The 13151-nt window shown below is 51.3% G+C and overlaps 1 protein-coding gene across 1 annotated transcript in view; it reads right to left on the reverse strand.

The window, feature by feature from the left end:
- Positions 1 to 5236: 5236 nt before the first annotated feature.
- LOC144828064 (histamine H3 receptor-like) overlaps positions 5237 to 13151 on the reverse strand; it is a 120745-nt gene continuing 112830 nt past the window's right edge. Inside the window, exon 6 of the mRNA XM_078686201.1 lies at positions 5237 to 5262. Coding sequence (XP_078542327.1) covers positions 5237 to 5262 — 26 coding nt within the window. The remainder of the gene's footprint in view (positions 5263 to 13151) is intronic.

Genomic DNA, 13151 nt, shown 5'->3' on the forward strand with positions numbered 1-13151 from the left:
CAAAAGGAGGTGGTGATGGACGGAGCATCTGAACTAATCAAACACACACACCCAGTCAACAGATCTGGATTTAATCCATCATTGTTCTTTAGCCCACTCTGCCACCCTAGTTCAGACATGGCCATATGCAAATTAGTCTGACCCTGTGCCTCATGGGAACAGTCCAGCCCGAACTACCAAGCCATGCCTTCCCTGGACCGGAAACAAGCTTCCGAGGACCGGTTTCTGGCATTTCAGCCGTTTTCAGCCCGGCTTGCTTGAATCCAGTGGCAAAGTGAGCAAGGGACTCACGTCTGAGCATACCCTGCCAACGTATGGCGAACAAAGTGGTACAAAAGGAGGTGGTGATGGACGGAGCATCTGAACTAATCAAACACTCACACCCAGTCAACAGATCTGGGTTTAATCCATCACCGTTCTTTAGCCCACTCTGCCACCCCAGTTCAGACATGGCCATATGCAAATCAGCCTTGTCCCCGGTATTCGATAGCCCAGAACCATCTTGGTAGGAGTGGGAAGTGGGACGGTCACAACAGATACACTGTCCAACAAAGGTGCATCAGGTGCAGGTGGTGGCCTTCCCTCCGGGATCTTCTGGATCTGGTGGTACGCTTGGTCTGGCCTTGCCTTTTCTCCTCCATCCCCTGTTGACCAGGGGAACCCCCCAGTATCCTCCTGTCCCAGCTTCACAGGGGTGTGGGTGGGAGTTGAGGTTGTTGGTGAATCTGCCTCAGAGGGCTTTTTCTGTGGACTCTTAGCAGGCACCAGCTTCACAGCAGGCATGGCAACTGTTTGCCTGTCGTTGGGAGCCGCTTTTGGGATTGGAGTGTCCTTGGATGGGGCTGATTTCGAGGCATGTGAGCTTGAGGCCTGCTTCTTGGCTTGATGTCCCTGAGTGTCACCGGAAGGGCTGTTGCCTTTGTGCTCCTGTGTGACTTTTGTTTGTTTGGGGGATGGTGTCTGTGCTCTGGACCTCTTGGGATGCTGCTGTTGTGTGCTGCATGTGGAGTACCTGGAGCCTGAGGGTTGTGGCATGTGGTCACTCTTGTCAGATGTAGCCACTGGCAGGGGGGTTGCCGAAGGGACTGGAGCTGGACTCTGAGCCTGTGACAGCTGAATGGCTGCCGTCACTGTGGAGGACAAAGACTGGACAGTCCCGTGTAGCTCACCCACGTCAGAATGAATGCCCTCCGTGAAGGCAACTAGCTGTGCCAACTTCCTTTCATTGTCTTGGGAGGCATTCAGGAGAGTTGTCTGACCCACACACAGCTGGCACAAAAGGTCCATAGCCTCAACACTGAGGGAAGCAGGGGAGACAGGGGCAGGAGCAGCAGTGCCTGGGGGGAAGGACACTCTTCCCTTATTAATGTTGCGAGCATGTGCAGCACTATTGGAAGTAACTGGGAGGGTTGGCACTGGACAATGTATGGTGAAAGAGTAGGCAGATTTCCCACTCCCTGTGCCCGTTAACATCGAGGAGTCACCACTGGCATCAGATTACATTGAGGTTGGAGTTTCTGGGCGTGATTCCTCACAGGCACTCGTGTCTCCCTCCGAGGCGCTGGTCACATCAGTGTCAGTGAGCTCATGTGTAGCAGTCGTGCCCGTAGCTTCACCACCGGTGTCCGTCCCCTGTCCTTCTGTGCCCTTGGTACATGCTGCAAGAGAAAGAGACGCAGGTTAAATTTAGTGCCATACACACAAACATCATATGCAAGCAAATCACTAAGCAAGATGATGATACCCCCATGTTGCACACCACCCTGTGCAGTCTACATGTGAAAATGTAATTCAAAACTCAAAACATACATGGTAACATGCACACTTGGCATTAATGACCCATATGATGTCCACACAGCCAAATAGCTTACCCGTGCCTCCATGTAATCTAACATACAGATCCCTGTGAGCATACCTAGGTCCCTGTAAGTGAAAAAGATGTACATCTCAACATGCGGTCACAGTCACATATAGAGTCAGCATAAGGGGACAACATAGAAAAAGACTCCAAAATGTCATTTTGCAATGGCCATGCGCTCCTGTCACCCACCATGTTGTGCTTTGATGCACAACTACAGTTGCACATTGTTGTCATATGTGTAGTTCTCACAATTTAGAGGTCAGGCACTGCACACATCGACGAAAGCACACTCAGCTGAGGCACACTGCTGTTCACTGCCACTAATGCAGTAAATGGCATAAGGCGACAACTCTGCATGCAATGGCAAGGGCCATTACATTGTAGACATGAGAAAGTACATGTAGCGAAAATGCTTGACAGCTACACCCAATGCAGAGGCCACTTACAAGCCATTGTATCACACTAGAAACATCACAGAGCTAAGCACTGGCTAAGAGTTGGAATACATGCAGTCAATCATACCCATATTTAACCTTCACAGAATACTCACCCCCAACTTGCTTCTGATGGGCTCTCAAATGTCCCGCTCTGGCTGTGTCACTGCCAAGATGCGGGCCATTAGTGGTGTCATGCTCCTGCGCACCAACCTGCCAGTCCGTGGAAGCAGCCCCAGCATCATCTCTGCCATGTTTTTGCTCAGGTGGCAGATGTATTTCCACCTCTTGTGACAGTGTGTGTGCCATCAGTTGCAGAGCCCGCACCTTGTGTATAATGGCCTTCCAAACGGCCTTACGCTGGTGGACTTTGAGCTGCAGGCATGGGAGACAAGACGAGGAAATTTCAGTGACACTGGGTTATGTACCACTGTGTCTCAGTACAGGAGCATGCACACACTCAGCACAGCTATTCAGATATGTTTAGCAGAGACAATACAGCATGACACGTAGTACATTAGCATGAGATAATCATACCTAAATGCATGCAGGTATGAGGATAGACACAGCACCTGGCCATCTTATACACATGAAGAATGCCAGCACAGAAAGCAATGTGAAGAAGGCCCACATCTGCGATGCAGTTTGTGAGGGAGCAAGACATACATTTTACATTGTAAATGATGTGTCGGTGCAGACTCACTATGCCCAACACTGCACACACCTCAATGTCCTTGCCCTGAAAATGGCTCATTTTGTCATCGAGTTCACATTTAGGGACATGATCTTACAATCTCACACCCTTCTCACAAGGTCTGTCTTGTGCAATCCATAGGCCTAAAATAGCTCATTGATGAATAGGGTAGCAGACAACCCATATGTCTTACTCTGTCTATTCAGTGATGTGTCCCTGTCAAATTGGGCAGCAATTGTGCAGGTCAGGGGGGCTCACACTGTGGTCTAACGTGGGCCATCAGAACTGTCACTAGCATGTACAATATGAGAGGGCAAACAGTGCCTACACTTACGAGTCAGTACACCTTTTGAAGAAAATGGAAGAGGGATGTTTCAGAAGTACAACCATCTGCTGTATCATAGATGAATTTACACCAAGAGTGTCACCCTCAGGCATTTCACTCTTGTGCATAATGCTTATATATCCATGGTGGCAATATAAAGTCAAACCCACTTCCATCAGTACCCTCTGGACGAAAAGTCTTGGTAATGTAACAAATGAGCCTGTGAAAACCTAATGGACTCAAACATCCATTAGCACAGGCAATTTCTGTCCTGACTCCCACTTTCCAAACTTGCTGTGTCACTGTATGGCTGCAGAAACACTGCATGTCCCTCTCATCCTGATATGCAGCCCGGGAAATGTGTAAAATAGGCTACACACACCTTTTCCCTGAAGTCAGCATGCTAGGCAGTGTATCACACAAACCCACACTCTCAGTCACATACTGCAGCAGATAAACTTCATGTGTGCACTCCCTGCACTCCCCTACTTTCCTTCTGAAACACTTACCATGACATCAGGTTCACCAAATAGCCTCCCATACTGTGTGAACACCTCATACACCAAGACCTCCAGCTCCTCTGTGGTGAAGGGACGGGCCCTGATGTTCTCAGTCCTCGCCATCATTGGGTCCATGAGCCAGGAACACCAGCAGTTGGTGGTTAAGGGTGTCAGCCAGCAGTGCAATGAAGCAGTGGAAATGTGTGGCTCTCTCCCACACATATATAGCCCCCTGGGGTTGTTTCAGTTTTGCTAATCTGCTGCAATTGGTGTTCCAGGTTAGCTTATTTCAAATGCATCCAGTGACGGGCCTGGAAAATCCGAGCACGCCTACCGTGATTTTCAAAATTGCATTTGGCTACTGCAATTGCGTTTCCCATTGGCTGTAAGGGCATGGGTATTGGAGGTGACACACCGCAGGGGCCAGGCGGTTGCTACCATGATCGTGCATCTTACAATTGCATCCAATGACCGGCCCGCGATAGCAGAGCATGCCTACAACGATTTTCAAAATTGCATTTGGCTACCGCAATTGCATTTCCCATTGGCTGTAAGGGCATGGGCAATTAGCGGTGGCAAACCGCAGGGGCCAGGTGGTTGCTACAGTGATTTGCCCGCCTGATATTGGAGCACATTGCCCTGATTGTTGTGGCAGTACACACCAACCGCTATTTTAGAATACGTATATCACTACTGCAATTGCAGTGGGCTTTGGCGGTAGCACACCGCAGGGGCCAGGCAATCGCTACCATGATTTAGCTGCTTGATATTGGTACCCATGGCCATGATTCTAGTGGCAGAGCACACCTACCGACATTTTGCAATATGTATATCACTACCTCGATTGCAGTGGGCATTGGCGGCCATACACCGCAGGGGCCAGGCGGTCGCTACCGTGATTTGCCAGCCTGATATTGGTGCACATGGACGTGATTGTGGTGGCGTAGCACACCAACCGCTATTTTACAATATGTATATCACTACCTCGATTGCAATGGGCATTGGCGGCGGCACACCGCCGAGGCCAGGCAGTCGCTACCGTGATTTGGCCGCTTGATATTGGTGCCCATGGCCGTGATTCTGATGGCAGAGCACACCAACCGCCATTTTTCAGTGTGTATATCACTACCTCGATTGCAGTGGGCATTGGCGGTGATTTGGTCGCTTGATATTGGTGCCCATGGCCGTGATTCTAGTAACGGAGCACGCTTATGCCACCTATGGACACATTATGCTGTGGCAGTGTCAAGGCCAGTTCTCAACATTGTACAGTAGATACATGAATCATGATGTTAAGGTTGGTGTTTCTGGGCGTGATTCCTTAAGGACACTCCTGTCCCCCTCCGAGGCACTAGTCACATCAGTGTCAGTGAGCACATGTGTAGCAGTCGTGCCCAAAGCTTCACCACTGGTGTCCATCCCCTATCCTTCTGTGCCATTGGTAGATGCTGCAAGAGACAGAGACATAGGTTAAATTTAGTGCCGTACACACAAACATCATATGCAAGCAAAGCACTAAGCAAGATCATGATACCCCCCATTGCACACCACCCTGTGCAGTCTGCATGTGCAACCTTAAATCAAAACTCAAAACATGCATGGTAACATGCACACTTGGCATTAATCACCCATATGATGTCCACTAACCCTGGGTGTAGTTTGTGAAGTAGCACTTCGCACTGCATGAGCTACGCGTAGCTACGCGAACTGTGTAGTGCACTGTGCAAAATGCTGTTCGCAATGATTGCACAGTGCAAGATGCTTGTCCGCACTGTGCAATCAGTGCAAACTGCATCTTGCACAGTGCAAGTGGTCGTTTTCTGCCGCTCAAGTAGATTTCTCCTCAAGCTGCAGCTTTCTCAACGTGGACTGGTAGTTTCTCATCGCGAGCGGTCGCGAGCATACGCGATCACTCGTAATGAGAAACCTGACCTCCCCGCATCATTGAGAAGCTCACCGGGAGGTTTATTTTCCACGCTCACGATCAGCAACTTGATGTTGCTGATCGCGAATGAGGAAAAAGTCTTGCCGGGATGTCATTTTGCTTGCTCGCGGTCGCCAACTTGACATTGAGGACCGGGAGGAAGCAAAAAATGACCGCTGCACTATGCTACGCGTGTTTGCACTGTGCTATGTGCAATTCGCGTAGTGCGAAGCAGCGTAAACTTCACAAACTACGTGAGCGTAGAGTAGTGCTTTGCCCAGGTTTAATGTCCACACAGCCAAATAGCTTGCCTGTGCCTCCGTGAAACCTGACATGCAGATCCGTGTGAGCATACCTAGGTCCCTGTGGGTGAAAAAGATGTTCATCAGAACATGTTGTCACAGTCACATATGGAGTCAACATAAGGGGACAGCACAGAAACAGACTCAAAAATGTCATTTAGCAATGGCCATGAGCTCCTGCTATCCTGCAGTCATACTTTGCTGCACAACTACAGTTGCACATTGGTGTCAGATGTGTAGTTCTCACAATTTTGAGCTCAGGCACTGCACACATTGATGATAGAACACTCAGATGAGGCACACTGCCATTCACTGCCATTGGATGTCCCTGACTCCCATAATGCAACTGATGCCATATGGCCACAACTCAGAATGCAACGTCAGGGGCCATTACATCAATGACTTGAGAAAGTACATGTAGCGAAAATGCATGACAGCTGCACCCAACAGAGAGGCCACTTACAAGCCATTGCATCATACTAGCAACATCATATAGCTCAGCACTGGCTCAGGGTCGGAATACATGCAGTCACTCACAACCAAAGTCACCCTTCCCAGAATGTCCACCCACAGCTTGCTGCTGATGGGCCCTAAAACATTCATCCAGCTCTGACTGTGTCACAGCCAAGATGCGGGCCATTAGTGGTGTCATGCTCCTGCGCGCCAACCTGCCAGTCTGAGGGAGCAGCCCCAGCGTCATCTCTGCCATGTTTTTGCTCAGCCGGCAGATGTCATCCCACCTCTAGTGACAGTGTGTGTGCCATTGGTTGGAGACACCCAGCGCCCACACCTTGCGTGCAATAGCCCTCCATACATCCTTACGCTGGTGTACTTTGAGCTGCAGGCATGGGAGACAAGGAGAGCAAATGTCAGTGACACTGGGTTAAGTGCCACTGTGTCTCAGTACTGGAGCATGCACATACTCAGCACAGCTATTCAGATACGTTTAGCGGAGACAATACAGCATGACACGTAGTACATCAGCATGAGATCATCTTAGCTAGATGCATGCAGGTATGAGTATGGACACAGTACGTGGCCATCTCATACACATGCAGAATGCCAGCACAGAAGGCAAGGTGAAGATGGCCCACATCTGCAATGCAGAATGTGAGGGAGCAAGACATACATTACATTAGAAATTATGTTTTGGGGCAGACTCACTGTGTCCAACACTGCACACCCCTCAATGTCCTTGGCCTGTGAATGCCTACCTGTGTCATGGAGGTCAAATATAGGGACATTATCTTACAATCTCAAACCCTCATCACAAGGTCTGTCTTGTGCAATACACAGGCATAAGATATCTCATTGAGGAATAGGGTAGCAGACAACCCATATGTCTCACTCTGTCCATTCAGTGATGGGTCCCTGACAATTTGGGCAGTTACTGTGCAGGCCAGGGGGGGCTCACACCGCGGTCTAACGTGGGCTATCAGAATTGTCACATGCATGTACAATATGTGAGGGAAAACAGTGCCTACACATGCGAGTCAGTACACATTATGAAGAAAATGGGAGGGGGATGTTTCAAAAGGACAACAATCTGCTGTGTCATAAGTGATTTCCAACAAGAGTGTCACCCTCAGGCATTTCACTCTTGTGCATAATGCTGACATATCCATGGTGACAATATAAAGTCAAACACACTTCCATCAATGGCGACCGCCGCCCAGACGCGCAGCGGACGCGCCAGCGGGTGCGCCGATTGTGCGCCGAGGGCGTGCCAAAGGCAAGCCCGTCTGCGCCCGTCCATGCCTGGACCGCGCCCAGTGCCAGAATCCCTGGACTTCGCACACACCACTATGCCAGACTCCGTTACGACGCGACACTCTCCTCGCTCTCAACACCACCTGAGACCCACGTTGCTTCCAGGCCGCCCCGAAACGCACCCACGGACCATTCTCCTGCCACGCCTGCAACTTCACATGTGACAGATCCACCAATACCCCAAAGAATGGACACAACCACCTCCGCTGCATACTCCTCAACACCCGCTCCACACGCAAACACGCCGTTGAGCTGTGGGACCTGCTCGACACCACCGCCCCAGACGTCGCCTTCCTGACCGAGACCTGGTGGAACGACTCCTCGGCACTTGACATCGCCATAGCCATCCCAGATGGCTACAAGGTCTCCCGCAGAGACCGCACCAACAGGATGGGAAGAGGAGTAGCCATCATCCACAAGTCCACACTCCAGGTCCACACCCTCGCAGACGACTCCCTCAACTCCGCGAACACCTTCATTTCCAGATCCACACGGACCCCAACACCACTCTTAGAGGAACACTCATCTACAGACCCTCTGGACCCAGGGCCCTCTTCAGCGACTCCATCACAGACCTCACCAGCACCCACGCACTCGCCTCCACAGATTACATCTTTCTCGGGAACTTGAACTTCCACCTCGAGAACAACAATAACGCCAACTCCAGCGCCCTGATCGACAATCTCACCAACCTCGGCCTCCGACAACTAGTCACCAAACCCACCCACACCGCCGGACACACGCTTGACTCCATCTTCACCACAAGCGCCCACGTCACCTTTCACCACACCACTGAACTCCACTGGACTGATGACCGATGCGTCCATTTCACCTTCAGGAAACTAACCACGCACCACCACACCCAACAACTACCTCAACGCTGCTGGAGCAAAGTCACCGAAGACCAACTGACCTCCGCCCTCACCCAGAACCCTCCCACCGACCCCACTGACACAGATGCCACTGCCCAAAACTTCAGTCAGTGGATCAGCGACTGCGCCAACACCCTTGCCCCAATCAAGAAACCCCCCACCAACCACCCCAGCAAGAAAGCCACCTGGTTCAATGAAGAACTTTAAATCTCCAAACGCACATGCCGAAAGCTGGAGAAGAAATGGCTCCACGACTGCACACCAGACAGCCACGCAGCCCACAAGGACGCCACCCGCAGACATCACCACCTCATCAGAACAGCCAAAAGATCGTCATTCAAAACCCGACTGGAGAACAACGCACACGACAGCAAAGAACTTTTCAACATAGTGAAGGAACTCTCCAACCCCAACTCCAACACAAACGACATCCCGCCCTCTCAGGACCTGTGTGACTCACTGGCCACCTTTTTCCATCACAAGATCACCGACATCCACGACAGCTTCAACTCCTCACCCCCGACCGCAACAGACCACCCCACGAACGCCACCTGCACCAACAAGCTGACCTCCTGGACCTCCGTCAACGACGAAGAGACACGCAAGGTCATGTACTCCATTCACTCAGGATCCCCTTCAGATCCCTGCCCACACCACATTTTCAAGAAAGCTGACGCAACCATCGCACCCCAACTGCGAAAGATCATCAACATCTCCTTCGACACTGCAACATTCCCGGAAAGTGGGAAGCACGCCGAAATCAACGCCCTCCTCAAGAAACCCAAGGCGGACCCCAATGACCTCAAGAACTTCTGACCCATCTCCCTGCTCCCCTTCCTGGCAAAGGTCATCGAGAAAAACACCAACATGCAGCTGACCCGCCACCTCGAGGACAACAGCATCCTAGACCCATCCCAGTCCGGATTCAGACGCAACCACAGCACTGAGACTGCCCTTATCGCCACCACAGACGACATCAGGCGCCAGCTAGACAATGGCGAAACCTCAGCCCTCATCCTCCTAGATCTATCAGCCGCCTTTGACATGGTCTGCCACCGCGCTCTAAGAACACGCCTCCAAGAAGCCGGAATCCAGAAGAAGGCCCTCGACTGGACCACATCCTTCCTCTCCAGCAGAACCCAGAGAGTCTGTCTCCCGCCCTTCCGCTCCAAAGCTACCGACATCATCTGCGGCGTACCCCAGGGCTCATACCTCAGCCCGACCCTGTTAAATGTCTACATGGCCCCCCTCGCACAAGTGGCCCGCCAACATGACTTTAACATCATATCCTATGCTGACGACACCCAGCTCATCCTCTCCCTCACCAAGGACCCGCACACCGCCAAAACTAACCTCCACGAGGGAATGAAGGCCGTCGCCGAGTGGATGAGGAGCAGCTGTCTGAAAGTGAACTCGGACAAGACAGAGGTCCTCATCCTAGGCCCAGCCACCTCTGTCTGGGACGACTCCTGGTGGCCGACCGCACTGGGAGCAGCTCCGACACCTATGAACCACGCACGCAACCTGGGATTCATCCTTGACTCCTCCCTCTCCATGTCGAAGCAAGTCAACGCCATCTCCTCCTCCTGCTACAACACCCTCCGCATGCTCCACAGGATCTACAAGTGGATCCCGACCGAGACAAGAAGAACAGTCACCCAGGCCCTCGTCAGCAGCAGGCTGGAATATGGCAACACACTGTACGCAGGAATCCCAGCCAAACACCTGCAACGACTACAACACATCCAGAACACCTCAGCCCGACTGATCCTCAATATCCCCCACTGCAGCCACATCTCCTCCCACCTAAGAGACCTGCAATGGCTCCCCGTCAACAAAAGGATCACCTTCAAACTCCTCACCCACGCACATAAAGCACTCCACAACACCGGACCAGCCCACCTGAACAACAGACTCCCCTCCACACCCCCGCCCGCCAGCTCCGCTCCACCAGCCTCGCCCTCGCAGCCCTCCTTCATATCCAACGAACGACCTCCGGTGGCAGATCCTTCTCCTTCCTCGCCGCCAAGACCTGGAACACCCTCCCCACCCATCTACAGCAGACCAAAGACCTGTCCACCTTCAGAAGGCTCCTCAAGACCTGGCTCTTTGAGCAGTAGCAGCACCCCCACACCCCTGCGCCGTGAGTCCCTCACGGGCGAGTAGCGTGCTTTACAAATTTCTGATTGATTGATTGATTAATCCATCCTTTCTCCCACTCACAAATAATTTCACCCATCCACACTTTTACCAATCCTTTCAGCCATCAACACATCTTTTCATCCACCCAACCTTTCATCTACCCATGCATCCTTTTACCCATCCACCCTTTCACCCATCCTTTCACTCACCCACGGATCCTTTCACCCATACACTGTTTCACTCATGTTTCTGGTCACCCGTGCATTCCTTCACACATTCTTTCTTCTACCCATCCTTTCTCCCACCAATGCATCCTTTTCATCCATCCACCCTTTCACCCATCCTTTCACCCACCCGTGCATCTTTTCATCCACCCACCATTTCACACACCCATGCAGCCTTTAACTCATCCTTCATAATACCCTTCCATCCTTTTTAGGTCTCGCTGAACCAACGCGCATGCATTTTTTTGCGAGAGTATAGTTGGCAAAACAACTCTTGAAACCAGGGAGGATTGTCCCCAATGCATGTGAGGTACTCAAGCGTGACGCTTCCCCAGCGCACGCTCGTGTACCTCACATGCATTCCCTCCTACTGGCTCGCACATCAAAGGCTGCTGCTCCCCCGCCAATGCGCTCCGGCCCCGCCCCCCCCCAGCAATGCCAAGAGTTTTTTTTTTATTGCCGCGCACCGCCAATGCTTGTTGTTTTATATTTACATATCAAATATTTTAAGGGCTCGACTTGTTTTCTCTTTCATTCCGTCTGCTTCTTGTTTCATCTCACTGTCTCCCTGCCCGCACCTCTTCGAGCCTGCCTTTCCTCCCAATTTCACCTCACCTCTACGCTAACTCTCACTGTCCAATCCGCGCTGGGCTTCTCCTCCGCTCATCTCCCGCTGCGCCGCCCTAATTTCCCCTCGCCTTTTCCACTCTGATACCCCACCACCATCCTTCCCTCTCTCCCTCTGTGTGCGCAGCAGTGTGCCACTGGATGCGCCGCGGCCTCTTCTGTCGACACACATCCATCCCTCCCGCTGGGTTTTTGTTAATGAGCAGAATCTTAGGCAGTTCTCAGCCCCTGGCGCTCTCATATGTCACACCAGGCCTTGCTACCGCCGTCATTGAGGCGCCTTGGACACCTTCACTGTTTACCCAGCTTCGAATCCATTACTGTTTGCTCCCCCCTCTTCTGCGACCCTGTGAATCCCGCGGTCTTTCCAGGCTGCATTCTTCTGGTCATGTTTATTACACGCCCCGTTCGTATGGACTCCAGTTCCGTTCATCATTGCCGCGTTTAATGGCCTCTTTCTGGTTAATACACGGCGCTATTTCCACCCAATTCGATCACTCATTTATCAATCTCCTTTTTAAACATCTGGTGGCTGCACAGGGTTTCAGACATGTAACCTGCTGACGTCACAAGCTCTCTGCAACAGGTGCATAACACACTGATCTATATCACCTTATATATTTAAAATATGTCCTGAAGCTTGAGCAATGTAAAAACATAGCAGGTAACATAAGTTCCGTAGTAGCAGATGCATAATCCTTCCCTAACGCGCAAAAGGGTACCCCGCTGATGCACATGCTTCACCGGTGCTGCGTGGTAGTTTTATGAAACCAGCTGATTAGCTTGTCGAAAACATTTGCAACCAAAAAAAGCAAAGCGATTGGGACTCACGAATGGATCAAAGCGTTGATTGGGTGATGTGTGTGTGTGTGCATGCACAGCTAGGAGACGTTTAAGGGGGAGTGCTTGGTACGGGGCCGTGCAATACATACCAGGGACTGCAAGCTTCTTGTGGACTCATAGAGCAGGTGCTCAGCCGTGCCCCCCACAGGTTGATATACGCAGTTGGCCCTTCTCCATAAAGAATATTCAGACTGCATGGATGGCAGAGGAAAGATTTTCCTCTTTTGTTAAGCATTGATTTTCCCAAAGTGAGATTAGTGCGCCTGCATTCACCATTGTGCACTAAGGCACCATGCACAACAACAGTAGCACTATAGAGCGGCGTCAGTAATGTTGCAGCTTCTCTTCTCTCCCACTCTTACCCCCCACCCCCCTTCTTTCATGCTGGCACGTCTGTTTAACGCACTACTGAAACGTGCTATATTCCTCATATCTGCAGGCTTCAAAGCGCTAGCTTCTTCAGGCTGCCAATTGGCATACGCAGTTGGCCCTTCTCCATAAAGAATATTCAGACTGCATGGATGGCAGAGGAAAGATTTTCATCATTACGGCTAAGTCAAACATAGTCTAGAACACATGGCCTTTCAACTCGAGGCCACGCCACACCTCTACCCCCTTCTGCCCTCCAGCACT

The sequence above is a fragment of the Lissotriton helveticus genome, chromosome 4_1, assembly GCF_964261635.1.
Source record: "Lissotriton helveticus chromosome 4_1, aLisHel1.1, whole genome shotgun sequence".
Taxonomy (NCBI): Eukaryota; Metazoa; Chordata; class Amphibia; order Caudata; family Salamandridae; genus Lissotriton; species Lissotriton helveticus.